This window comes from Pezoporus occidentalis, unplaced genomic scaffold, assembly GCF_034315485.1.
Source record: "Pezoporus occidentalis ecotype Australia unplaced genomic scaffold, CSIRO_AGI_Poc_V1 ctg81, whole genome shotgun sequence".
Lineage (NCBI taxonomy): Eukaryota > Metazoa > Chordata > Aves > Psittaciformes > Psittacidae > Pezoporus > Pezoporus occidentalis.
In genome coordinates, this window is record NW_026916170.1 from 7812584 (window position 1) to 7840498 (window position 27915).

Sequence of the window (27915 nt, forward strand, 5' to 3'; positions counted from 1 at the left end):
GCAGGCAAGCTGGTATTTCACCAGAAGACTAATGAAAGCAATATAATTTGGTAAAAAAAAAAATAAAAATCACTAATGCTAGAATAACGGGATGAGATTTTGTCTGCCTACATATATTTCTCCAGTCTATTTATCAAATTTAACTTTGCTAGAAAGTTTGTTTTTATTTCTGTTACACAGCCATTCATATTTGATATATTAATATATAAGCTTGTAAATTTATGAGCATTTAAAAGATTAACAACAAACCTCTGATTTTCTGCACTGCATTCCATAATGGAAGACTGCAATGACAAGTGAAAATAGATTGTTTTGTCAGGACAAAACAGGACTGATACTTAGATAATAAAGTTTTCCAAACTATAACAACAATTAGTAATCTTACCTTACTTACAGCTTGCAAGGTTTTGTTGAACTCTGAAATTCTTTAAAATAAAAAAGTTACCATTCTGGAGAATTTCTACTTACATTTCTAAAAACAAGTACAACAATATAATGAATAAAAGAAGCAATTACTGAGAAAAAAACCCACCAAAAGAAAGTAATAGTTGATCGGTGTTAGTTTGTTTTTTAAATCATGCCAGTTCCAATATTGTAAGGACCCTTTTCAAACGATTAAACCTGTAGTAAGTTGCCTTCTAGTAGTCACTCCACAAAGTTTAAACCTCTATCATCCTATATGTTAACACCAACCCACTTCTTTAAAAGTTATTTGAAAGAACAGAAGTCTTAATGTTGCCTTTTTGCAAGCACTTTGAACAGAATTCTAAATTTATACTCAAAACCAGAATGAGTAAGATGTGCATTTCTTTTACAAAAAAAAGACCTGTTGGCCAATTGATTTTCAGGGCAAGTTTTGAGAATAGCAGTAAATATTCATTCATTCAAACTTCTCCTTATGAGGACTGTGAAAGAAGAAACTATGCCAAAATAAAAAATATAGTTTTGGTTCCAAGAATACATATTAAAAACCACGCAGATATGAAAGTTCTCTTAGTAAATTTCCTATGAGATAGACTGAATCCCTGAAATTATACAAACCATTTCTTCATGAAGAGCAGAAGCCAGACTGGCATTCTCAACAATCCACACCTCATGTTACCAGGTATTGCTGCTACTACTACTACTACTATTAACATCATCATGATATAAACAACAAGGCCTTCAGGCCTTGTTGAGGCTCAAGGAAACTGAAGGACCTAAAACAAAATCAGCAAGCATACCATTTTTTTAAAACAAATTCCAGTGGTACATAAAATAAAACCAAGACTTTTATAATCAATATTAATTTTATGTTAAAAAAACAGTAACTCATAACTCCTGAGGTTTTTCATTTATAAAGTGCAAGAATAATGCAGAGCCTGCTAACCGCACAAACCACTTAATCTTTTTCAAATATAACAAAGATTTCATTCCTTATTTAAAATTACTTACCTCAATTCTTGCAGGGTAGGTGCTGGAACTGCAATTAATTTTGTAACTTGATTGTTGGTCATGTTATTAACCTGTTAGAAACAAAAATTCCACAGCTAAATAAAACCAGTAAATTTTATCCTTAGAAGAAACATGTTTGTTTCACACAAGTCTCGAATTCCAAAGATAAGAAGCACATTTTCTCATGAATACATTTCAACAAATATTCACCATTACATTGTTGTCACAACTTATGGAAGGAATTGGCTCATCTAGTATAGTCTGAGTAACAGGATCTGTTCTGTGAAAGATATGGGCAAGAGGATATTGACCTCAACATATCTCATGTTGAAAAAAGTGGAATTTGGAACTTGGCTTAGTGTGCAACAAAGGCAGCTTAGACCAGACACTGAACGAACTTTCTAAGTGCAGCAATGGAGCAGGTTCCAAAATAAACGTAAGTAACCAACAGTGTAGAATCCTGGGAATAAGAAGTCACAAACTTAGGTGACAGGCATGGTAGTAATGATCTAAACATATATGATCTAACCTTAGGGCCAGCGAACACCATAAGGTTTATCTAAATGCCCTTTTTAGATCTGCATTCTTATGTTCTTTTGGTTGCCACGATGCAAACAGCCGATACTATGATGAAAACATCATCTAACATATATAGTATTGACATTACCTAAGAAGTCTGCTAAAAAGTAGAAGAGCTTCAAGAGACAGTAAAACCATCCTTCTAATAGCCATAACATTAATACACTGGGATGGTATCAGTAGGCATTACCACCACTGAAATACAACATGATACAGAGGTGGCTTTTGCCAGGGGCCTACTCCTGCCCAAACTCAATGCTTCATGCACACTTGTGCAGTAGCTCTCTGCAGTGATTTTGCTGACTACTCTCATGTTTGCAGTCTGGCATGTCAAATTCCACACTGAGTGCAGGCAGGGTTGTGTAGGAGAAAGGCCCTTCACAAGTTAATGTCTCCTTTTTTTCCTACCTTCAGCTTTTCATCTGTAACAACTAAATATTCTCATCCTCACAGTATTATCTCAATACTGAATAATCTATATCGTCCTTGCTTTGCATGATACTGTTCCTTTAAACCTCTGTTGTGTTGTGTAAGTGGACACACTTGTGTCACATAGGCCTGTTGCAAAATTAATAACTGATTAGCCACATGTCAAAAGCATAGAACGATACCCTATTTGTGAGAGTCTCAAGATGAATTATTCCCAGGAAACAATCTAACTTAATTTATGCTCACACTGTTGCAATCCAATGATGTTGCCCGAGCAAATCTCCAAAGGAAGATCCTGTATGCCTGAATGTAAATTATTAATTAGGCAGTTCCTCTCTCCAGACTTCCCAGGGCTTCCCCCTCCTTTCAGTGGCTACACAGAGAATACAGGCCCTTACTGTATGAAGTTTACTTAGTTGAATTATAAAATTTAGCTGCAAAGCAACTGTTAGAGAGAACAGATCCATCCACTGCAAATATTACCTTATACTGCAAACTATATTTGAAATAAAACAAAACTATACAAGCCATAACAAGAATCATATTAAGGTATTAGTATTTTAAGTGTAGACAAAAAAACATATTTCAACCTTCCGTACAATAAAGTTTTAACAGAGAGAACACTTACTATTTCTACTTTTAGTGATGTGTTACTTTCTTCACTTGCCTGAAGTTTTACCTTCCCCACATAGAACACTAAAACCAAAACCAAGAAAGTTAAGAAAATCAACACTAAAACACATGATGTAAAATTATTCGAAAAATTAGAAATTCACTCTCTTGTATTGCAATGGAAGGGAAATGAGTACTTACACTAGCTTTTCTGATCATTCACTGTTTTTGCAATTGTTCTTCCATCTCTTCACTTACTATTTCAACAAATGAAATAGTCCAATAGCTTTCATTATTTTCTATATATTTAGTTTTGACGGTTGTCTCTAAATTCTTTCTAGTTCTCACCCTCTGAACAGAAAAACCCCATTGCACATTACTATTAATACAACTCCAACTCCCACAACGAGAATAATATATATGGGTAAAGGCAAAGTCACACTCTGAAAATTATTCCCTTAGGGACTAAGGAACTTTCAGGATACCATAATTCAAAGCAACATTCAACACTCCTTGAGAGCTGGGAAGTCCATTTTGGAGACAAAAAGGAACCTCTATGACACTTCTCTTCCTGCAGCCACACATTTAGTGAAGGCTATTGATAAAAGGCCCATACAGGAATGAATACATGACATCACTCAAACCATCTAGCAGTTTATTCCATCAGTCAGCAGGGAAACTTGGGGTAGGGTCCAGTTACTTATTCTGCCTCTTTCTCACCTTTAAAGTACTCTGCATATGGCTACTTGGCAGAAGCAACTTCATTTTCTTAAGTATTTATCAGTGTTTTGGAAGGCAGCAACATGTAGCAACAAAATCTTTTAGTATGTTTTTGTTAATACACATATATGGAACATCACGGCCCTTTCCACTTTCGTTTGTCTGTTCTGTCACATTACACTTTTAATACACACTCAGGCTTTCACAATAATTCTCCTAAACACTATTTCAACTTCTATTCCTGATACAGTTAGGCTCAGTAAGGTAAGCATTAGCATCCACCACAGCACAGCAGTTTCTTTTTTCCTCAGGTTTGTAATTCTTACTTGCAACTGTGTGTCCTTTGATAAGAAACCAAAGATAAAAAAAATACAATAGACTAAACATTACTTTAAAATATCCCCCCCTTTTTTTTAAGTTATACAAAGTCTCTCTAAATTCACAAGAAATTTATTGCAGAGATAGTTTGTACATAACAACTAAAAGTTGATTTATCACTCAATGATTTTTGTACATGGTTTTTGTAAGAAAAAAAGGAAATAGAAAACTACTAACCTGAAAAATTACAGACAGTTGTAACGTTGCATAAAATGGTTTCTCCTGCTATAGTTTTTTGGGGGACAAAAAAATCTAGTGAGGAAAAAAGTTGAATTTAAACCCAGTACTGATAAACGTACATATTTACAATAATTTCAGTAATTTAAATGTAACGGTCTTTACCTTTTAGAAATACCTCACATACTGTTTAGTCTTCACTTCTTTAGGATACTTACTATGACATATTCCAAAACTTAGCTTTCATAGTAAAACATGCTGGCTTTGATTAATTAATTTTGAATCATTTTCTGTAAGAGTTTCCACAGAGGACCAACATGCAAATGATTGGTTGTGGGTTTGTTTTAGTTTAGCTTGGTTTGGTTTTTAATTCAAATAAAACAGAAATCAATGTATCATAAATAAACTCTTCAAATATCACCATATTCAATCATTAGGTAGTGTGTTATCTGCTTCTGAGGGTCCTACTATGGCTACTTATGGTAGAATGAAACTATAACTGTTCTACCTGATAGAATTCAAACTATGATAACAGCAAGCATGCATATTCTTACTAGCAGAACATGTTATTAGTTAGTTGCAGCAAGCTTTTGGCTGCTTCCATATTTTTAATACTACCTAAACTGCAAAGAAATATCATGGATCCCGTATTAAGGGTACTGAAAACAGATAGTTTGTTGTATAAACTCAAAACATAGGACCGGAAAAATATTTGCATCCAAGACAAAACTCCTACACTTGTTCATAAAAACAACATGGCAGCACAACTTTCCTTATTTAAGCAGATAGACTGGCCTCCATTGACAGAAAAACAGATGCTATTTTCTCTGCTGTTATCATTAGCTATATGAAATGAAATGGAATTTTTAAACATTTTTTACTCTTTGTGTGCTACAAGTATTTGCCTGTTATATCTTGATGCTTCATCAATTTTATCACCATCAATAAACTACCATCAGAGCATACAGACTGTAAGCTGATGGCAATACTCATATTAGTAGAAAACATTATTTTCAGACTAATAAATTTGCCTTCCCTTTGGTGTTGGCAGTTGTCAGTGAAATAGTTATGAAACCTGTATCATCTTTTTAAACAATCCTTAAAGAAATGTTAATAAACAACTGAATTTGTCAGAATTGTCAACTACATAAAGAATAACACAAAAACTGAACACAAAATCCAGGAGTGACACAAAAGTAAAAACTAACATCAGTCTTTTCTCTTTTCAGAGCACCCACTGGTATGACACCTAGTCCATTTGCATTAATTCAGTGCAAATACATTCTAATTGGTCTATCAGGCTACTAACTGGATAATAAAAAACTAATTCAGCCTACTCCTATAGACTGGACCTGCCCTGAGAATATCATGACTGGATCCATTCTGCTTCAACCTACTAAAAGGCATGAGGATTATTTTTTTTTTAAGCAAACATGGTCCCTGAGGTTGTGTTTCTTACATCTCTGTGGTAACCTGCTGCTCTGACTTACTGAGCTCTTCTGACCAAGCTCTTCTGTATGTGGCCATCTAGGCAAGCACTGCAAAATTAAACTTTCTACCAGACTGGAGATCAATATGACATAAGGCAGACTGCTAATATGACACACCATTGTAACAAGGAAGAAGATCCTATTAAAAATATTTGGGAGCACACTTCCTAAACTTACACACACTTGAAGTTTGACAAGCACAGAAGAAGACAAGTGGGGATATATGAATCCTACCTGGTGTCACAGTGGAGTAATAATCAGTGACGTTAAGAGCCTCTGTTAAAAAAAAAAAAGTTTCAAAATTAAGTTTTCACATTTTAACTTAAAAATATGATATGAAATACATGTCACAAAAATAAGTCCTACTTTCCACTTTACACTCTCTCTTTCCAGGAGAAATGGGAAATAAAAAGCACCGCTCAGAGTGAGATCCATCTAATCCAATGTCTATACCCCCATATGAGCCAGTTACTCTAGGCTCCCTTTATTCAGTGGAGAAAGTGATGCTTTTAAGGTTGTGATTCACATTTAACCTATTCTACATGGGTATTTCAGCATAAGATGAATCAGGTTCTACAAACGTGTCTTTCTGTCCATCAGCTCTGAACAGCAGGATGTCTAGCTCATATACAGACATGTAAGAACCTGTACTGACATGGGATGAGCATATTCCTTGTTTTCAAATACAAGCATCAGGAAAAAAAAAAGGGGCAGCCAGTTCTGACTGAGTCTTTAATGATTGTATTTGGCAACTCATTGCAAGAACATATATAGAACCATAGAATCACAGAAGCATGAACATGTATCATGTCCCTTTAAGGAAAGGGGTGTACATTTCACTTAAGACTTTAAATAGCATCAGAAAGTATAGAAAACATTATATATATAGACATAGCAAAAAACTACATACTTGCTAAACAGAAATATACCCAGTTTGGGCTTTGGTAATGTCCTGGCTTCATCAGTAGCAGTCATTTTTCTCCTTCTTAGTGGCTGGTGCAGTGCTGTGTTTCTGACTTTTAGCCTGGGAACAGCGCTGATAACACCGATGTTTTTAGTTGGTGCCCAGTAATGTTTACTCTGACCAAGGCCTTTCTGAGTCTCATGCTCTGCCAGGGAGGAGGGGAAGCCGGGAGGAAGCAGAGACAGGACACCTGACCCAAACTAACCAAAGAGGTATTCCATACCACAGCATGTCATGCCCAGTACAGGAACTGGGGGCAGTTACCTGGAAGGGCTAGATCACTGCTCGGGTCAGGCTGGGTATCAGTCAGCGGGTGGTGAGCGGTTGTATTCTCTTCTCTTGTTATTTCCCGTATCATTATTATTATTGGTGGTAGCAATAGTGGTTTGTGTTACACCTTAATTACTGGACTGTTCTTATCTCAACCCGTGGGAGTTACATTCTTTCAATTCTCCTCCCCATCCCTCGGGGAGGGGGGGAGGGGTAAGCAAGCGGCTGCATGGTTCTGGGTTGCTGGCTGGGCTTACACCATGACAGTTCTTTTTGGTTCCGAACGTGGGGCACAAAGGGTTGAGATAATGACAGATCTGACCAGAGTGTGTCTAATCGTATTTGTGATAAGCATTCATTGTTTCGGACTAATAGTCACTCGTCACAATGCTGATTTATTGGCTCTCAAAGTTGTTGCTCTTGATCTCGGAGTTTCAGCATGTCATACCTTACTTACAGCTGGTATTTGCTATTTTAGTGTTTATCAGATGGGGGCCTGGGCTAGGGTTATTGTTTTGCTGTACTTCATGACAGTGACTTGTAATGCAAGAGACTCATTGATCATGAATCTGGGCTGGTATGTGTTCCCAGTGTGGTCATCACCTCTATACTTTGGGAGGTATATAATAGAAGTGTTTAGCAATTACACATCTTTTTTTCCCTCCTCGGGTGGTCAACCTGTGAAGGAGACATTCCCTCACACCCTCTGCTCCCCCACCAGACTATTTACAGTGGGAGTAGATTCTGGAAGATTTAAAGATCCTGAATATCCTTTCAATGCCCTTGAAAGCACCATGCTCCTCTTGATGGGAACCAGCTTGTTACTGCATATGCTCTCTTGTTTTGTCTACGGCGTGACCTCCTTGAGAATGCCTGATCTTGTCCAATAGTGGAAGCTAAGCAGGGTACGGCTCAAGTCTCGTCTAGGATTAGACGACGATACAGGAGGACCAAGAGGTTTTCCCCGAGGATGAACAGCCATGAGTGGCAGGGTGTCTGGGACAGTATGGGCAAGTATCTAGTCCAGTGGGTCCCTCCAGTGCTTTGGAGATGAAAGGCAGCTGTATGGAGTCCCCGACGACAAGTTGTAGAAACTGCTGAAGGAGAGGGTGAATCGAGTCAGTTTGCAGAGGTGAAAGCCATCCAGCTGGCCCTGGACATTGCTGAACGAGAAAAGTGGCCAGTACTTTATCTCTATACTGACTCATGGATGGTGGCAAATGCCCTGTGTGCGTGGTTGCAGCAATGGAAGCAGAGCAACTGGCAACGCAGAGGTAAACCCATCTGGGCTGCTGCACTGTGGCAAGATATCGCTGCCCGGGTGCAGCACCTGGTGGTGAAGGTATGCCATGTAGATGCCCATGTACCCTAGAGTCGGGCCACTGAGGAACACCAGAACAACCAACAAGTGGATAAAGCTGCTAAGATCGAAGTGGCTCAGATGGACTTAGATTGGCAATATAAGGGTGAATTATTTTTGGCCCAGTTGGCCCATGACACTCCAGGCCAGCAGGGCAGAGATGCAACATATAGATGGGCCCATGATCGAGGGGTGGACTTAACAATGGATACTATTGCCTAGGTTATTCAAGAGTGTGAAACACGTGCTGCAATTAAGCAAGCCAAACGGTTAAAGCCTCTTTGGTATGGAGGACAATGGCTGAAGTACAAGCATGGGGAGGCCTGGCAGATTGACTATATCACACTGCCACCAACCCGTCAAGGCAAGCGCCATGTGCTTACCATGGTGGAATCAACCACCGGATGGCTGGAAACACAAGCTGTGCCCCATGCCACTGCCCGGAACACTATCCTGGGCCTTGAGAAACAGATTTTGTGGCGACACGGCACCCCAGAGAGAATTGAGTCAGACAGTGGGACTCATTTCCAGAACAGCTTTATAGATACTTGGGCCAAAGAGCATGGCATTGAGTGGGTATATCACATCCCCTACCATGCACCAGCCTCTGGGAAAATCAAACAATACAATGGGCTGTTAAAAACTACACTGAGAGCAATGGGTGGTGGGACTTTCAAACATTGGGATACATGGTTACCAGAAGCCATCTGGTTGGTCAATACCAGAGGATCTGCCAACAGGGCTGGCCTAGCCCAGTAAGAACTTTTACATACTGTAGAAGGGGACAAAGTTCCTGTGCTGCACATAAAGAATTTGCTGGGGAAGACAGTCTGGGTTATTCCTGCTTCAGGTAAAGGCAAACCCACTCATGGGATTAATTTTGCTCAGGGACCCGGACATACTTGGTGGGTAATGCGGGAAGATGGGGAAGTCCGATGTGTACCTCAAGGGTATTTGATTTCAGGGGAAAACAGCCAATGAACTCAATTGTATGCTGTTGCCTGCTATGTAGCACTTTTATAGCCCACCAGCTAAGATGTCTTCAGGTCATCAGCGACTGGCCCTGACTTCCCTTCAACCATCATCCCAACAAAGAATGAACTTTGATGAAACCAGACAAGCTCTGCAGTGTCATCAGCAGACAAGGATCCAACACTGCACGCAGCCTCTCCTGCTCTGAAAGACTGTTACAAGAGATGGAGCCCAACACCACAGACAGGATGAACTCAGCAGCTTTATAGGGATTGGTCCATGCACTTAAGGAGTGATCTCTCTCTCTCTTTGCGTGTGTGTGGATGTGTATATATATATATATATATATATGAGACAAGAGTGATGGTATATTGAAAAATGTGGGATCTGAGCATGATGTGAATGGTATGGAATAAGGGGTGGATACTGTCCTGGGTTCAGCAGTAGCAGTCATTTTTCTCCTCAGTAGCTGGTGCAGTGCTGTGGTTTTGGCTTTCAGCTGGGCTGTGTGGTTCTGGGTTGCCAGGTGGGCTTAAACCATGACAGGTAAGCAATGTATTATTTTGAATACAAATGAAAGCTCAGTGTCAGTTAAATGCTATTCAAAACCCTACCCATGCAGACTTAAAATACAGATTGCAGATAAATAACATTTTAAGATCATGTAAGAAAATAATTTGGACTAAACAAATCACAGTTATTAAAAGCATTCAGGTTTCATTAATGCAACAAACATCTCCCTTCAGATCTTAACACTCTTCATGCTATTTCTTACCTGCAGTTTGTGCAGTCTTCTCTGAAGTCATATCTGACGAAGAAAAATAACAGTAAAAACAATTAAAATAAAGAAAAAAATAGAATAGAAATCTATAAAATCTAAAGAAAAAAAATATCTAAATCTAACTAAATCTAAATAACAGAGACATTAATAAAATCTTGCCTGAAGGGTTAATAGGATACATGACGTAAGTAAAAATAGAGGATTCTGGGGGAAAAAAAAAAAGAAAATTGTATTAATATAATATTTTATTTCTATGATTTTTGGAGGAAAATGATGCAAAACTTTGAATATAATACTTATCTAAGATCCGTTTTAAAACCAATTGCATTGTTTGTTAAAAATGCTCCAAGTATTTCAATACAAGTATTTGAAATAATGCTCACATTATTTAAAAAATCTGAGTAACCGAATACAAACAGCTTGTAATGGAGTTCCTTCAGAGAAGTTCCTTTTACTGATTTCATTCTTTTAGAAGATGCAGATGAATTTGGTACACCCAATAGTGATAAGTGCTTAGCCCCAGGGAACTTTTCCTGCACAAAGTCATGAGCAGAGATGACACACTGGGTCTGGCAAACTGTGTCTTAAAAAAGCTGTTTTTTACAGTAACCATATATAAATAAAATAGAGTAAGAATGCAAAATTTTTTAGCTACATCAAAAGAAAAAAAACAGATCATTACATCAAGACAGTGGAAGAAAATTTAAATATTGCTTAGGAAGGATGTGCTTGATAAGCATATTTTAGGTGTCAGGGCAGGAATACAAGGTGATTAGAGGACCACTTTATATCACTCCAGTATGACAACTTAGTGACTTTTTTAAAATGGGCCAGAGCAGCTTCATAGCAGAAGAACACTATATTTTCCAAAATTCTTCACTAAAAGCATTAGTAGGAGCAGTATCTTAAGTATAATAAACAAAAGTTGGTGACTCTGCATAAAGATAGCTGCATATCAATACAAAAAAGTAATTGACTTCATTACATGGAAAGGGAGCTTTTCTTTCTGATAATATATATAACAATTATATATATTACCATAATAAGTAAATATATAATACCATATAAGCCATATAAACCCATATAAACCATAATAAATAAATATATAATAAATACACCAAATAAGCATATTTGGTTCTTAAGTAACAATACTGAAGACAAATTATTTTCTAAGCCAACTAACATGAAGCCAAAATATGAGGAATCTGAGTGAAAACTAAATGCTGATTTCATTTGTTTTATTTGGCTTGGTATAAACTACAACAAATATTGAATTGGCTGCAGTTCTTAAAGACAAACCATTTCCAGAGAAAGACTGTATTTGTAAAAAACCAAAAGCATGTGTATTTGTGTCTGAATTATTTCTTTTCTCCAGAGCACAATATGTCAGTATACATTAAGCAAAAAAGTTTTCACACAGCTATTTCTGTGTGTCTAAATTTTTCATTTAAAAAAAATGCTTTCATAGAAGATGTTCATCACCTCTGGTCCCAGAAGTTATTAGTCTCGTGTGTGTATGTGTGTGCACGCGCATGCAGTATACCACACCACATGAAATGACATATGCACATCTGCTAGACTGGGAGGAGATGCAAGTGAGCTCTCTCCCTACAGTGCTTCTCCTCTGTCGTCTCTGCAAACTGTTCACTCTTCAGGTTACTGGACAAAGGCTTCCTGATCAAACAACTTGCCCCTCCTTTGTCCCCAAGCATCACTGTCACAAACCACGAGTGATCCTATAAGGTAAGCTATTTTACTGCAAAGTAGAATTAAGAAATTAATTTACTCTTCAAAAATAAACAATAAAAACCGTAAGTGTTGGAACTTATTTGCATCACAACTTTCCTGCATTACTTCAGATAAAAACAGATTTATCTATCAGGAAGTAACAAATATTGCAGTAAAGTCCTGATTTTCTTACCAGGAATGGTTGTTACAGTCGATTCTCCCGAATCATCACCTTTTTTACAGACACGAAGAAAAAAAAAAGAGAGAGGGAGAGAGAGAAAAAAAGAACCGTAATGAAGTTTCTAACACATACATAACCGTCCTCAGCAGCCCTTCCTTATGTATCTGCATTCACCAGCAGAGGGCAACACCTGTTAACACTTCCAGCTTGCCAAAAAAGGCCGATACAACAATCTCTGATGAAAAAAAAAATTACCATTTTTATGAATTCAAACAGAATTCACCTGAAGACGATTTCTTTTCAACAAATATTGGACCATTTGCATTGTATAATGTTAAGAAAACAAAAATAATTGACCCAAGATATGTACCACACTAGCCTGAAAGCCACAGACCTACCCTGTCTTGCTAATTCTGGGAATGGGAATCAAGCATACATAACAAGATGGCTATAGCTGGGTACAAAGAACTCTTCTCAGACTTTGTATAATAATACGGAGACTTGGCAAATTTATCCCATACACATCTGTTCTTCTTTCTATCCTTCAAAGAACAGCAATCCAAAAAGCTAACTGAAGTTTGAACCTCTGATTGTGATAGCAGCCAGCTAACTTTATATAGCAAATACCACTCACTAAATCTTTAATGTTGTTACAGTCAGTATTTTGATTACAAAAAAAAAAAAGGAAATTTGGTATCTGGTTGCCACACCAAATTCAAAACTAGACCTTTCATTCACAGAATGGTATTTGACAGTGCCATTGACAAGGTGAATCACAGTTTCCATAGATACATAACCTAAAGAACAGCTGGCTGCAAATATTAAATACTATTTACAAAAATATACTTAAGGTATTTCAGCTCAGCATCTTCTCTCAAAACTCAAGTCATCCTATAATGTTATTTACAATATACTAATTATACTATAAAGCCTTTCCTGTTGTAGAAGAGATAAGTCAGAGATACCAAAAGTCCCTGCAGAAACCCAGAATTTTTTTGTTAAATATAGTTAACAAGGAGTTTCTGAAATGCTAATCACTCCCATGATTCCTTGTTCAGACTATTTTGCTTGCTGTAATGAAAACTAGTATTAGCTTCTTTCCAAGGGGTAAATAGAAATCTAATTTCTGCAGTGAAAGGAGAATCAGCCATCTTAGTGATCTCATTTTCATTTTCTCTGGAAAATTAATGATGCTATTTGCATGATGAAATATACGAATAAGCCCCAAAGATGATATGGATAATTAATTTACAAATATTTGCATACACTTAACTATCTCCATGAATTAAAAAGTAACAGCAGCAGCAATCTTTCTACTCACTTTCTAAAATATAAGGACAATGGGGAGAAAAATTACACAGAACCCACTTATACCTGTTATATCTCTTCTGCCAGGTAGCGTAGCAGCAGTGTCAACTACAAAGGAAGAAGATTTTTTAGGAGCAGAAGTTTTTATATGAATTTTTACAAATGCATATATACAAATACTTTTTTAAACACAACCATTTTACATGTACTACTCACTTCAAGCTGGTGTGCAAAAACTGTTCTGCATCCATTGAAAAATGTATGTCAAGTCTTTTTGAAAGCTGGAATTTGAACTCCTACGAGTTCAATTTTTTACTCAGTATATCACTTTAATGCTCATGGAAGACACAGATTAGCCTGTGAGCCTTCCCACTGTCCTTCCATTGCTAATGTCTTCAGAAACCCTTTCAGCACATTTGCTTGAGTAAAGATGAACTAGACTAAATAGCAGCACCCAAAAAAGTAACAGGCATGCACAACTGTGCTTTTATACAACTATTTTTGCAAAAATGTGGAAATGCTGCTGAATTATTCAGAAAGTGAAATTTTATTAATTCAAAGAGAAACAGAGAAACTAAACAAACAAACAAAAAAGCATGGGGCAGGAGAGTCGGGTAGGACATGGATGCTTTATTCCACACATACTTACGAATTACATGACATGCACTTTGAGAATACATCTACATCATGATGCCCGTATACATCATGTAAACACTCACACGCCCAAGAACTGCACAATCAAAGAACATCTAAACAATGAGCAGACAGATCAGGGTGTAGGAGACCTGCATGGATGAACAAGGAACTCCTCTCCAAACTCAAACACAAGCAAGAAATATACAGGAGGTGGAAGCAGGGACAAGCCACTTGGGATGAATACAGGGATGTTGTGAGAATTTGAGGAAATTTGATGAGGAGAGCCAAAGTCCATTTGGAATTATACCTGACTGTCAAAGACAACAAGAAGGGCTTCTTCAAATACATCAGCAATAAAAAGGAGAACTAGGGAAAAAGTAGGCCCAATATGGAATGCAGCAGAGGCCCTGGCAACAGAGAATAGTGAAGGCAGAGGTACTGAATGTCTTCTTTGCTTCAGTCTTCCATGCCAAGGCCAGCCCTCAGGAATCCCTGACCCAGGAGACCACGGAGAAGATACAGAGAAAGGAAGTCTTTCCTGAGAGTTGGGTTAGAGATCATTTATACGAATTTGACATCCACAAGTCCATGGGCCCTGACAGGATGCACTCACGAGTCCTGAGGAAGCTGGTGGATGTCATTGCTAGGCCACTCTTTGAAAGGTCACAGCAATCAGAAGAGGTGCATGTGGACAAAAGCAAATGTCACCACAGTATTCAAAAAGGGCAAGAAAGAGGACTCTGGGAACTACAGGCCAACCAGCCTCACTTCAGTCCCTGGAAAGGTGTGGAACAGCTCGTCATGAAGGCCATCTCTAAGCATGTGGAAGACAAGAAGGTGATCAGGAGTAGTCAGCATAGACTCATCAAAAGAAAATCATGCTTAACCAATCGGATTGCCTTCTACCATGATTCAACTGGCTGGATACATGAGGGGAGAACAGTGGATGTTGCCTACCTGGACTTCAGCAAGGCTTTTGACACTGTCTCCCATAACATCCTTATAGCCAAGCTCAGGAAGTGTGGACTGGATGAGTGGATTGTGAAGTGGATTGAGAACTAGCTGAATGGCAGGACTCAGAGGGCTGTGACCAGTGACACAGGTCTAACTGGAGACCTGTAACTAGTGGTATCCCCCATGGGCCTGTACTGGGTCCAGTATTGTTTAATTTATTTATCAATGACTTGGATGAAGGGATGCAGTGCCTCCTCAGCTGATACCCCAGTATAGGACAGGGATCTGGGGGTTCTGATGGACAGCAAGCTGTCCGTGAGTCAGCAGCAAAGTGCCCTTGCCGTCAAGAAGGCCAGTGGTATCCTGCGCTGCCTTAGGAAGAGCATTGCCAGCAGGTTGAGGGAGGCAGTCCTCCCTCTCTACTCAGCCATGGTGAGGCCCCACCTGAAATGCTGTGTCCAGTCCTGTGCTCCTCAGTTCAAGAGAGACATGGAGCTCCCACAGTGAAGGGCTACTAAATTATTCAGGGTCTGAAGCATCTCTCATAATGACATGCATAATCAGAGGGACACTTTTCTGGATGCAAATCTAATCATGACTTCTTTCACAGCACAATATTAACATGCATACAGTTGCTAGAAATTACTAGTGAGAATGAGACTTCTTCCTGAACAAGGTGCAGCATTAAGTTCACTAAGTCTTTTATCAGAATCACTTCTGCATACAGAAAGCGGGAAAGAGGAGATGCTGTCATACATTATTTAATTTCACTTACATTTGTCAACCCTCCTCCTTTGTTGTGTTTAAGAACTAGAAAAGAAAGTGAATAGGGCTTTATTTTTTATTTCCCTTACATTGTTTACCATTGCTAAGAGGAAGAAGATCCTTACCTATATGAAACCTTGTTTTATTTGCTTCATGTATTTTTATTTGCAACACTGTCAGCTCAGGATCATCAAATCAACATATCAAATATCCTATTGTAAAACACAGTATTATATATATTAGTTACACTTTCCTATATTTTTTCTAATAGGGAACATTACAGAAATGAATAGGCAAGTAACATTTTTCAGTATTATTCTTTCCTTTCGTTGATTCAAGGGAGACAGAATAGGTCACCACAAGAATATTTGTTTCTGAAGGAAAAGGCAACTCGATTAAATAAGCACCAGTATCTCTTACTAACATGCATCATTAAAAGAAAAGCAACATGCCCCTTACTGTCTTCATATCACTTTGTACTATTCTGACACAAATAGCTTGATAAACCTCGACTTGAGAATTCTGTCTGTATAGCCAAACTGTTCCACTGGTATAAAGCCTGTTTAGCAACTCTTGCTATTGCTTCATACCACAGCTGCAAAAAGCTTACCTGGGAACAAGTATTTGCATTGTGACAACTTTAATTTCCCATTTGACTTTGTATGACAGTGGGAACTACTGTAACTTTAACAGTTCCAGTCTGGTAGGAGACTAAATCCTTGAATAACAGTACTTAAGCCTAAATCCACAACATGACATAGCTCTGATACCACTGTCTGCCCCTGTCTACAAAACAGCCTTGTGCTTACAGCATTCCTTAGAATGACTGATCTTGATCAACAGTCTACTGGCTTTTTTAGGATGGGGTGGTCTCCACATGCCCTGCTGAAGCTGTTCTATCAAGCAAAGCAGAATTCAAAACTCCATTCACCCAAAGGGAAAGAAAAAGAGGATTTGTAACACACTGGTCAAGATGTGATGGATGATTCTGGTCCCTGTACCAAAGACATCATCACTTTTTGTGCCTTTTTGTTTAGTAACTCAGTGGGTACAGAAAAAGCCCTTGAAGTATGAACAATGTACAATGTTCTATCTCCAACTGGAAGAATTAAAAATATCATTTTCTTCTCCATAATGACAATCTAATTTATGATCAGTACACACTTTCTTAAAACTTTTGGAAAGGCAGTACCCTTTCTGATTCACCTGTATTCAGGCAACCCACTCTGCCAGCAGCAGTTCAGTTTTCCTGGGGTGGAGGAGTGACAAACATTTATAACCTGGCTGCAGATAACATCATGAAAGAACTAAGTTACTGGCAGCTACTTCTTGCTCCCCTATCTCAGTGCTGTTTTACCATTTAAGCACCTCATAATCACCTTTAAACTTTTGCAGAAAGCATCGTTTGAGCAAGCCTGTGCTCAAACTAAAGTGCTTTCTTTGGAGAAAAAGAGTCTGAACTGTAGCAAACCAGAGTCCACATGGACACCCACCCTGCCCAGTCTGTGTGGTGAGGAGGGGCAGAAGATGGTACAGCAAGAAGGGTCATGCATGCTGATCTCTGTCTCTCAGGAAACTTGGTGAGAGAATGTAAGGAGCAGTTACTTCATAGTCAAGTCCAGACACGAAATTTCAAGCAGGTCAGCTCTCACAAATAGATCATCAGCAAAATCTGAATGGAAGAATCCCAAGGGACACCTTGATCTCCCTATACTGCAGTACTTGGCTGACACCACAGAATAGCATTAGATGACTACAACTGTGTATTGCTGATAAGATCAGTTTTGATTTACAAATACAAACAAAAATACCAGGAAATTAGTAAAAAAAACAGATTTTTCTAAATAAGATGTGATAGCAAACACAGCATATGAAAAATTTAACTGATTGAGGCAGGAGAATTGATTTGCAGTAAAAATTCCCTCAAAAAATTACAAAGTGGAATTTTTTATTCAAAATAGATACCTATCACTTTGTGGCTTTAAAATAAAAAAAAAAAAAACAAAATAAAACAACAAAATAATAATAATTAAAAAAAAAACAACCAAAAGCAAAAACAAAACAACAAAAAACAAACAAAAAAATAAACCCAAAACAAACCAACCCCAACTATTTTAGATCAAGAAGTCAAGTCCACACTGGATTTTTAAGTCAATACAAATTCTCTTCTAAACATTCTCACAGGCAACAGTTATCAGTATGTATTACATCAGTTACCAGCACTGTGCAGCAACTGTCATCCATTTGTACTCAGTGTTACTAGGATACAACCATATGACAATACCTGGCATTAATGCATTTCATAGGACTTGCTCATAGACAAACCTGAGTAGCCCAAACAGCAACATTTCCAAATGATACTATTCTAAAATTGATCTATTTACAGAAATAGACACTGAAACATTCAATTCTCATATTAAAATTAAATCCATATTTTCTATTAAGAGATTGGGTCCCTTTAATATTTGATAAACATTTCAGCTGGATAAACATTCTGCCAAAATGAACCATCCTGTTATACAAGGCACTAGTAACAGTAACACCTCCCCAGTTGTTCCACTGTAGACATTAGGCCATATTGACTTTTTCCATAAGTTAGGCTGAGGCACATTGTAGAAGTTTATAGGATAAAACTATGTGCAGTCTTAATTTTATCGTTTGGCGCCTCTCATGACACTTCGCGTCTGCTCTGACTCTTAGCAGTGGCACCATGGAAGAAAGGATGAATTATCACTGGCTATTGGACAGAAGCAAATGTAAGAAAATGATGAAAGTGCTTGTTCACATCAGGCTCTGTCACTTTGGCCAGTTCATTTTAGTATCCTTAAGAGAAAATTTAGGTGCAATATTTTTAACTCAGCTTTGATTTCCTAAAACCAGGTTTTTAGGAAACAAGGTTATAAATACAGTTTTTATCTGTTTGTATAAAGCTGTATATTAGATACTAAGGTGAATAAAATCACCTCTTCTCTGGCAGGCTTATTTCCAAAAAGCTACTTCCTTTGATATCACATAAGAGGGAGGCAATGAGAGCAAAGAAAAGGAAGGTCAAACATGCATTCTGTTAATAGGTAAAAAGTAGAGTGGTACATGACTCATCAAATAGGCACTCCAGAGTCAGGTATTTTTTCCCTGTCACATTTACTTCCTTTAAGAGCTTCTAGAGGTTTCCGTAGTATTGTGTCCTTACCGTTTTAGAAAAGAAAATGGTATTGGGGAAAAATTCTATTTCGTCACCTCCAGCTTTCATGATCTGCTCAGTAAACGTAACAATATGGCCCAAAGTTTCATATCCAACAGACTGGGATGCAGACTGGATGAGTGGCAGCTACATTTCCACCTTCTGTCTGAGGAGGTGAAGCCCTGGGACTCCACCCTTTCTTTTGAGAAAGCTGATCCAGTCATCAGAAGTGCACATAGCTCTGGAAACCTTTAAGAGGGATTACATGGGCCTAAATCATACGTCCTGTTGCCCACACCTGAAAACTAGAATGACAGCCCAAACTAAAGTTTTCTCTTCCTTGAGCATGCAAAGGTGAAATAGTCACACAGGGCACCAGTCACTTCACATTTCTCCCATCAGCAGCACTGCTTTGCTTCCACAAGCCCAGAAATCCCCTCCAGCAACACCAATATCAGGCTCAGCAATACTGGAAGTGAAAAGAATACAAGGAATAGAGGGGGCAACACCTTAATCTTGAAGGTTGGACAGAACAGTTTAGAAAAATCTAAAATGCCACAGCATTAATACTGAAATGTATTTCTTAAAAAAAAAAGTAAAAAAAAAAAAAGTGCAACCAAAAGCAACAGGCACCAGACTCCTGCTGAAAGTTAGGACATCTGTACCACAAAATGAGATGACAGTGCTTTATGGTCAGTGATACTATTTACAGTTAGGCCATCAATAATCTGGTTTATTTACTCCTTGAAATTTGTAAAAGATACCCCATCATCTCTGTGCTCCTTTGCATAAATACACAGTGTAACAGTTTGGATATTTACATTTGGATTAGGAATGCTACTGTTTAATATGTAACTGAAATGATTAATGTTTAAACAGAACATTTCTTCCAGTTGTCAAGTTATTATTAAAGGCAACTTGCAAATATCCCAGGTAAAAATGACAACTAGTGCTCACAGATGACTAAAATAACTTTCCAAGCATTTAGCATTTTAAACTCACTTATTATCTTGTGGGTTTTATTCTCTTAAATCACCCAGAGCTTTTTTAGTGCACTTTTTTTCCTTGAATTATGCAGAGACAATAGTAATATAATTAAAGTATGCTAAATAGAATAGTATAGCCAAATAGAAATCATTCATCAAGGAACAAGATAGAGAGTTTCCAAAGTCAGCATTTGGAACAGGGAACCCATCTTTCTTCACTTACACATTTTTAAAAAACAGGAGATCTTTAAAGTGACATATGTTTCTCCGTATCACAGCTGTTATGCTAGCTCTCATTCTCAGAAAAAGAGGAATTACCAAAGGAATGTGAGGAACGTAAGTAGGTTAGTGATGCACAATGTGTGGGGCCTCCTCCCCTCTTTAGCCCTACCTGCAGTATTTACAGCTCCTCAGCATGTAATGGCTACACCAAGCAGAGGAGAACCAGAAAACCGTGTTACTTGAAAGAAGCAGAGCTGCATCACAAATTCAGACCTGAAAGTTTGCTACTATAAATTCCCTTAGTCCAAGAGATGTGATAAGCTCTCATCACAAACTGGGAAGCAGTAATTTATGTCCTTTCTTGCAAATCTTCAGACATAGAAGTTACAAAGCTACTGCAAAGGTAACACCATCTGCTTCTGGGGACAAGATACTTGGTTAAAGTTAAGCATGCTGTTAAGTGCTAAGCGAATGCGTAAACCTTACCAGAATTGGGATTCTGGTCCTTATTAGATTTCACATGGTTAAGAAAAAACTAAATACACATTTCTGGTAATCTGAAAAAGTATTATAAAAATAAATAATAAAATCAAAAGAATCTGAAGAGTCAACAGAAAGAAAGGTGGGAAAAGGAGGTAAGGAAACATAACCTAACAACGTGATGTTAAGTCAACCTAGATTTCTTAGCGGAGAGCATCCATTTAGTGGAGTGCTGCCTGTGAGACACCAATTAGCTAGTGGCTTACAATCACAAAGATTTTGGGTGATTAAGTGAAGGAGAAATCACAGTAACCTTTGACTAAATATTTTACAAGCTGTTGTTTTATGAAGGCAAAAAATGCCAACCAAGTCATCAAAAAAAAATTTTAAACTTGTCCTCCAGCACAATTACAGCAGTAATAAACCACTTCCTTTTCACCTTTAGGTCCTACACAGGAGGTGTAGCTTTTCCCAAGCTTTAGCCCTTTGCCAATTATGCTCTTTGTGGGTGCAAAATCAGATCTTCTTGAAGACTTACTACTCAAAATCCTTCTGTTTTAACAAATAGAGAAGCCTCCAAAATCAGATAATTTTTACACAGGTGTACAGAGAACTTATACAAAGAAATCAGAGCTAGTAGAACTATCAAATTAAAATTGCCAGGCACTATGATATGCTCTTACTGTCAATGCTTTGGTTTTGTTTAATCATTGAAGTGATATTTGCTAAATATATGCATTTCACTGGCTGATTTAGAGGGGGAGAGCAATCAGCTAAAGTAGGCAAATAAACTGTTACAAAAAGTCCAGTGAACTTTTCTTCAAAAAGTTGTTTTTCTTCCAAGTTATCTAGACAAGATAACATATTTGGCAGTAGAGATGGCCTCTGTACCAAAACAAACCTCTATCAGCATAATTAAAGTTCAATTTGAGCTTCAGAAACCATGCATCTTACACACTCCAGTGCTAGAGAGTTCTTGCAGATAGACAAAGGATTCCACAAGCCCTTAAATCACTATTTTTAAGATCATAAATCATTTGGGGCTGGAGTTGTGCACTGCCTAACCAAGCTGTCATGCTCTATATTCAGGGCAGAAAGAGCTAGAACTGAAAACAAGTAGGCTGTCCTTTCTGTGCCCGGTGAAAGATAATCAGATGCACCACTCTGACTAATATATAACCCACTATTCAGGCAGATCTCTCAGACTTTCTTTGTACCAAACTTTTGTCTGGTAGGCAGAATGTTCTCCTTTTCAGCCCTATGACTGTGTTCCTTCAAACACAGTCATACATGAGCAAAACTGAAAGACACCCTGTCTTCATCTTCTTTCCCAAATCACGCAACACAGCAGAAGCTATGTTGCTGCCAACTAAAGCATCAGGCCAGCAAAGGCATTTCATTCACTATGACCTAGTGCTAGAGGCATTCTCTGTGAGACCTGGTTTATCAGACAGATTTCTTTCTCTCTCAGAAAAACCTTATTTTAATATGGTAACCTCATGTTAATGCCCTTGCTAAGACACTTTTAATCTACCTGGTCAGGCAGTAATTCTAACATATACAGCTAAAAGATATTTTTTAGTCTGCACAAAAGAGACAGGTACAATTTTTAAGGATTAAAGTGATGAGGACTAAGACTGGCGCCACAGTTTAACTGAAGCTTCTATGCTATATAAGAATTTTAGGAACCAATTATGGTAGTCACCTTAAAATCTCTGAATGACTTTGGGGGTAATACCATTTACTGTGTTTGATAAACTTGAATCAAGCTAGGGAGGGATCAAATTTGTCTTTCTTGTCAACAGATGCGATAGGGAAAGCTAGAAAGAAGATTATTCTATTGCTTTAGCTCAATTTCTCAAAAATAAAATCTTGGTTTGGGTTAAAGATTTTTAGGGTTCTTTTCAGGGCAGAGAGGAATTCTGAGCAATGTGTGAGGAACCATTTGGCCATTTTAATAAAGGAAGACATTACTGATACAAAAACAAGAAGAAATCAGAGCTTACAGTAATCTTTACATATGTAGACCATACCAGCTGAAGATGGTGTAATGAGCCAGTGAAGCAATGAAAAGTTGCATTTGTTGAAGTTCTGGCTCAGCAGAAGTGCAGAATGAGGACAAGCAATGCTTTCCTCTGTGTTTATTCCCTGAACTGAAGGTGTGTAATTTAAATATTTTAAGGTGACATTGATAGAAGGCTCTAATACTCTGAGGAGTTTTGCTTGGCTGCATCGTGCTTTCATTACCATTACATGGACAGTAGACAGACACAAAAGTTGAAGCAAGTGGAAAGTGTTTGAAGGACTGCTGCTATACCTTAGACATTTGGATAAAAGCTGGTGAAAGCTGAAGATCCTCACATGATCTCATTAAGTATTTAGCTAGAAATGACTAATAGGCAAAAAGTTTGTAAAACCTGGAAGACAAATGTTAAACACATTCAGATCAACTTTTGACAAAAATATTATTTTAAAAACAGGGGTGCACTGATACTTACCACACGGCAAAGAGTTATCCTCTTCTACTGTCTTATTGTAGACCCAATCCTCCTTTCTCCAGCGTATAACGCCGCTATCTTCACAGTCCAGAGATTGTTTTATATTTGCTCGATCCCACATTCTGAACATGTACAGCTCCCCAGTCACACCCAGGTTAGGTGACACAGCTGTACCTGGCACCTTTGAACAGCCAAGTAAGAACTGCCCTTTTCCAGGGAAATTAAATTTCCCAGTTAGTTTTTTGTTTTCTTTCTTTGTTCCATTTATGAATAACTTCATCTCCTTATCTTCACTTTTCCACTGGATACATATTTGGTTCCAAGTGTTTTCATGAAGTTCTACTGTTGTATCTATTTCATTTCCAAACAACCATATTCTCAATTTACCATGATCTCCTGTAAGTCCAAGATCGTATTTATCTGCAGAGAGATTTGTGTGAGGTGTTTCTTGACTGTATACATATGCTGTCCAGGGACTATCTGAGGAATACAGTTTGAGGTGCACACAGACAATGAATTCTTTCAAGGGACGTAGAGAAATTCTTGGTGACATAATCCAAGGATCTTCGCATGCAGTCTTAAAGACAGCTTTGTATCGTCCTAGGAAATCCTCCTGATCTATACAAAGAAAAGGTGATTTGTAAAATTATTTATTTTTAAAAAGGATCTGCTACATGAATGCTACTCTTACGTATAGTACTTTGCTAGGCATTTACCTAGGAGTTTTCAAAACCACATCCATGGTTTCTAACACATCAATAACCCTTGTCTCTTTGCGACCAAATGGATTTTCATCCTCTACCTCCAGAAGATGGCAGACTGACTGACCTCGCTAGCACACCATCCCTCAAACATTGGCATGCTGCCCTCAGGCTTATCTCTAGCTAGACAAGCTTTATCCATTTCCCCCTTCAAATTTAGTTTAAAGCTCTTCTAATGAACCCTGCCAACTCCTGTGCAAAGATCCTGATCCCGCTTTGAGACAGGTGTACCCCATATGTTGCCAGCAGGCCTGGTGTCACGTAAACCAACCCATGATCAAAAAGAGAACGTCTATCTAGGGCAGCCCACAGATGACAAGGGGCAGGCAAAAAGAGAATGCAGATCCTGGTTCCTATTCCCAGGACTGCACAGGTATTTTGCATTTAATAGATACTGAATAAAATAAAGAAACCGTGCTAGAAGGGAATATAGCCCTTCTGCCTTCTCATGTCCCAGGCTTCCATTCTCCTTCTCTGAACAATATCATGCATTTTTTAAAAAGGAAAAAAAGAAGACCCAGGGAAATAGGTCAGTCAATCCCACCTCTTGCCCAGCAGGATCATGGAGCATATCCTTCTGGAAACTCTGCTAAGGCACATGGAAAATAAGGAGGTGACTGGTGACAGCCAACATGGCTTCACTAAGGGCAAACTGTGCCTGACAAATTTGGTGGCCTTCTATGACAGAGTTACAGTGCTGGTGGATAAGGGAAGAGTGACTGGCATTATCTACTTGGACTTGTGCAAAGCATTTGACACTGTCCCACATGACATCCTCTTCTCTAAACTGCAGCAGCATGGATTTGATGGACAGATGACTCAGTGGATAAGGAATTGGCTGGATGGTTACACTCAAAGAATTTCAGTCAACAGCTTGATGTTCAAGTGGAGATCAGTGACGAGTGGCGTTCCTCAGGGGTCGGTATTGAGACCGGCGCTGTTTAACACCTTTGTCAGCGACACTGACAGTGGGATTGAGTGTGCCCTCAGCAAGTCTGCTGACAACACCAAGCTGTGTGGTGCAGTCGACAGCCTGGAGGGAAGGGATGCCATCCAGAGCAGCTTTGACAGGATTGAGAGGTGGCCCTGTGCAAACTTTATGAAGTTCAATGAGGCCAAGTGCAAGGTCTTGCACCTGGGTGAGGGCAATCTCAAGCACAAATACAGAGAATGGATTGAAAGCAGCCCTGAGGAGAAGGACTTGCAGGTATTGGTTGATGAGCAGCTCCATGTGACCTAGCAATGTGCACTTGCAGCCCAGAAAGCCAATCATGCCATGGACTGCACCAAAAGAAACATGGACAGAAGGTGAAGGGAGGTAATTCTGCGCCTCTGCTCCACTCTTGTGAGACCCCACCTGGAGTACTGTGTGCAGCTCTGGAGTCCTCAGCACAAGAGGGACACGGACCTGCTGGAGCAAGGGCCATGAAGATGGTCAGAGGGCCAGAGCACCTCTTCTAAGAACACAGGCTGAGAGAATCAAATCTAAAAAAAACTCCTACAGGGCCTGTTCAGCCTGGAGAAGAGAAAGTTTCACAGACACCTTATAGCAACCTTCCAGTACCTAAAGGGGCCTACAAGAAATCTGGAGAGAGACTTGGAAAGGCAAGCACGGATAGGACAAGGGATAGCAGCTTTACAATGAAGGACGGTAGATTTAGATTAGGTTCTGGTGTCCTTAACATAAAAAGGACATGGAACTGTTGGAACAAGTCCAGAGGAGGCCCACAAGGATGATCAGGGGACTGGAGCACCTCCCGTATGAAGACAGGCTGAGAAAGCTGGGGCTGTTCAGCCTGCGAAACAGAAGACTGCATGGAGACCTCATAGCAGCCTTCCAGTATCTGAAGGAGGGCTATAGAAATGCTGGGGAGGGAGACTCTTCATTAGGAACTGGGGAAGTTTAGATTGGGTACAAGGAAGAAGTTCTTTACTGTAAGGCTGGTGAGGCACTGGAATGGGTTTCCCAGGGAAGTTGTGAATGCTCCATCCCTGGCAGTGTTCAAGGCTGGGTTGGACAGAGCCTTGGGTGACATGGTTTAGTGTGAGGTATGCCTGCCCATGGCAGAGGGTTTGGAACTAGATGATCTTAAGGTCCTTTCCAACCCTAACTATTCTCTGATTCTATAAGGAAGTTCTTTACTATGAGGGTAGTGAGGCACTGAAATAACTTCCCAGAGAAGCTCTGGGTGCCCCATCCCTAGCAGTGCTCAAGGCCAGGGTGGATGGAGCTTTGAGCAACCTGCTCTAGTGGAAGGTGTCCCTGCCTGTGGTAGGGGCTTGGAACTAGATGATCTTTAGGATCCCTTCTAACCCAAATCATTCTATGAAGCTATGATTTTTAATTTTTTTTTCCAGCCCTGAGATTCTTAAGTCCTGTGCTGCATAGCAGCAGAGTTTCAGCAAGAAAGGTAGAAAATAGCCATATTCTAGAAGAGAATGAGTTTCAAGTAACTTTCAGAAAATGTGTTTTGGTATATTTTGAATTTAATCCCATCCAGCTCCCATTCCCTGTTCTCTGCCAGGGCATTTACTTGCAGAGACATCTGGTCTGTCAGCTGCTAGCCTACTGAGGCACTGAGGTGCCAGCAACTCAGAATTCAACTGTGAGAGTAAATAAAATCTAGGGTGCTAACAGTAAACTTACTGTTGAAAATAAGGCTTCAGGCTCTGTCAATGCTGGTAAAATAAGCAGTGCCAGAGAATACCCCAAACATTGGAACTTGATCATATTTGTTAAATTTTGGTAGGTACCTCATTTCCTCTACTGTCCCACTGAAGGAAGTACAGGCTTTTGCGGCTATAAGCGTAAGCTCTTTGGAGTTGACTCTTATTTTGTGGAAAAATGCACATTCCGACAATATAATCATTATCATGATTGCTTGCTTTATGGCGCACCCATTAGCAACAAAATACATCCAATCTAAGAAAAACTCCTACGGCGTATAAAATGTAAGTACAGAAAAATGAAATAGCTTGGTAGATACTCAGCCAACACAAGAGAACACGTTACTAACACATTACTAACACCTTTAGGAGGCATTTATTTATCAATATATGCAGAGCTTTTATGTACCCTCCATGGTGAGGATTGGATAGCAGGAAAAGATCAGTCAATATAAGGGGAAATCTATTCCATTAGCTCCCCGCTGAAAGACAAATTTCCAGGCACTTGGATCAGTTTATGGTGTTGGGTTTTTTTTTCCCAAGGTGGGTTACAGTCATAGTCCTAGCTAACTTTCAAGGTCACAGCTCGCTCTTCTGTGATATTTGCAACCAAACAGAGCACCAGCTTTCATCAGGCCAATTCTGACTCATCTGTGTCTTGACCAGAGCACTTTCAAATCTCTTTTTCAATAGCAACAAATTAAATGAGGAGATTCCTAACTTCCTAACTACCAGCTTAACAGGTACAAGCCACCAGAAAAAGTTTGACACATAAAATAAATCAATCCAATTTCATGGGAAGTCATTAATAACTATGCTTGTTGCATACCATAGCTCTGACTCTGTGGTGCTAATTAGCAGAAACCTGTAGGCATCTTTCACATCCCTGAATCATTCTTGAAGTTCAACATACATCATGAAAGTGTCATAGAAGGCTATCGACCAAACAAAAAAAATCTCAGGGTACAGGCTAAATTAGGTGAAAATCCTAACTAGCAAACCACAGATTTTGAATTGCAAGGTAATACTTAGCATGCTTTTATGGCAATGGAGAAGAAAAACATACTTAACCTAACAGCAAGCAGTAGAATTACTTCCTCCATGCCCAAAACTACAACATGAATTCAGTCATTCGGTGTGAATGAGTGCATGACTCATATACCCTCCAAAATTCCTGTCTTGAGCATGCAGGGATGGCCAAAGTGATTAGGGAAGTTTCCTGACATAGCTTCAAAACTTGAAATCATTGTTAACTACCCAGATCAGAAGACTGTAAATCCATTCCTGAGCAAAAATGTTAATCAAGACTTGAGGTACCATCAGCAGACTTAATTTTGGAAGTGAATGAGTTCTGAGACAGGCTTGATTTCATGTTAAACATT

The 27915-nt window shown here is 38.8% G+C and overlaps 1 protein-coding gene across 1 annotated transcript in view; it reads right to left on the reverse strand.

The window, feature by feature from the left end:
- ADGRG2 (adhesion G protein-coupled receptor G2) overlaps window positions 1–27915 on the reverse strand; it is a 60677-nt gene that overhangs the window by 20667 nt on the left and 12095 nt on the right. The window contains exons 3-12 of the mRNA XM_062603860.1: window positions 23106–23723; window positions 13450–13491; window positions 12088–12126; window positions 10161–10193; window positions 6054–6095; window positions 4330–4377; window positions 3071–3138; window positions 1435–1505; window positions 386–425; window positions 250–284 (exon numbers count right to left, since the gene is read on the reverse strand). Of these exons, the coding sequence (XP_062459844.1) occupies window positions 250–284; window positions 386–425; window positions 1435–1505; window positions 3071–3138; window positions 4330–4377; window positions 6054–6095; window positions 10161–10193; window positions 12088–12126; window positions 13450–13491; window positions 23106–23723 (1036 nt within the window). The remainder of the gene's footprint in view (window positions 1–249; window positions 285–385; window positions 426–1434; window positions 1506–3070; window positions 3139–4329; window positions 4378–6053; window positions 6096–10160; window positions 10194–12087; window positions 12127–13449; window positions 13492–23105; window positions 23724–27915) is intronic.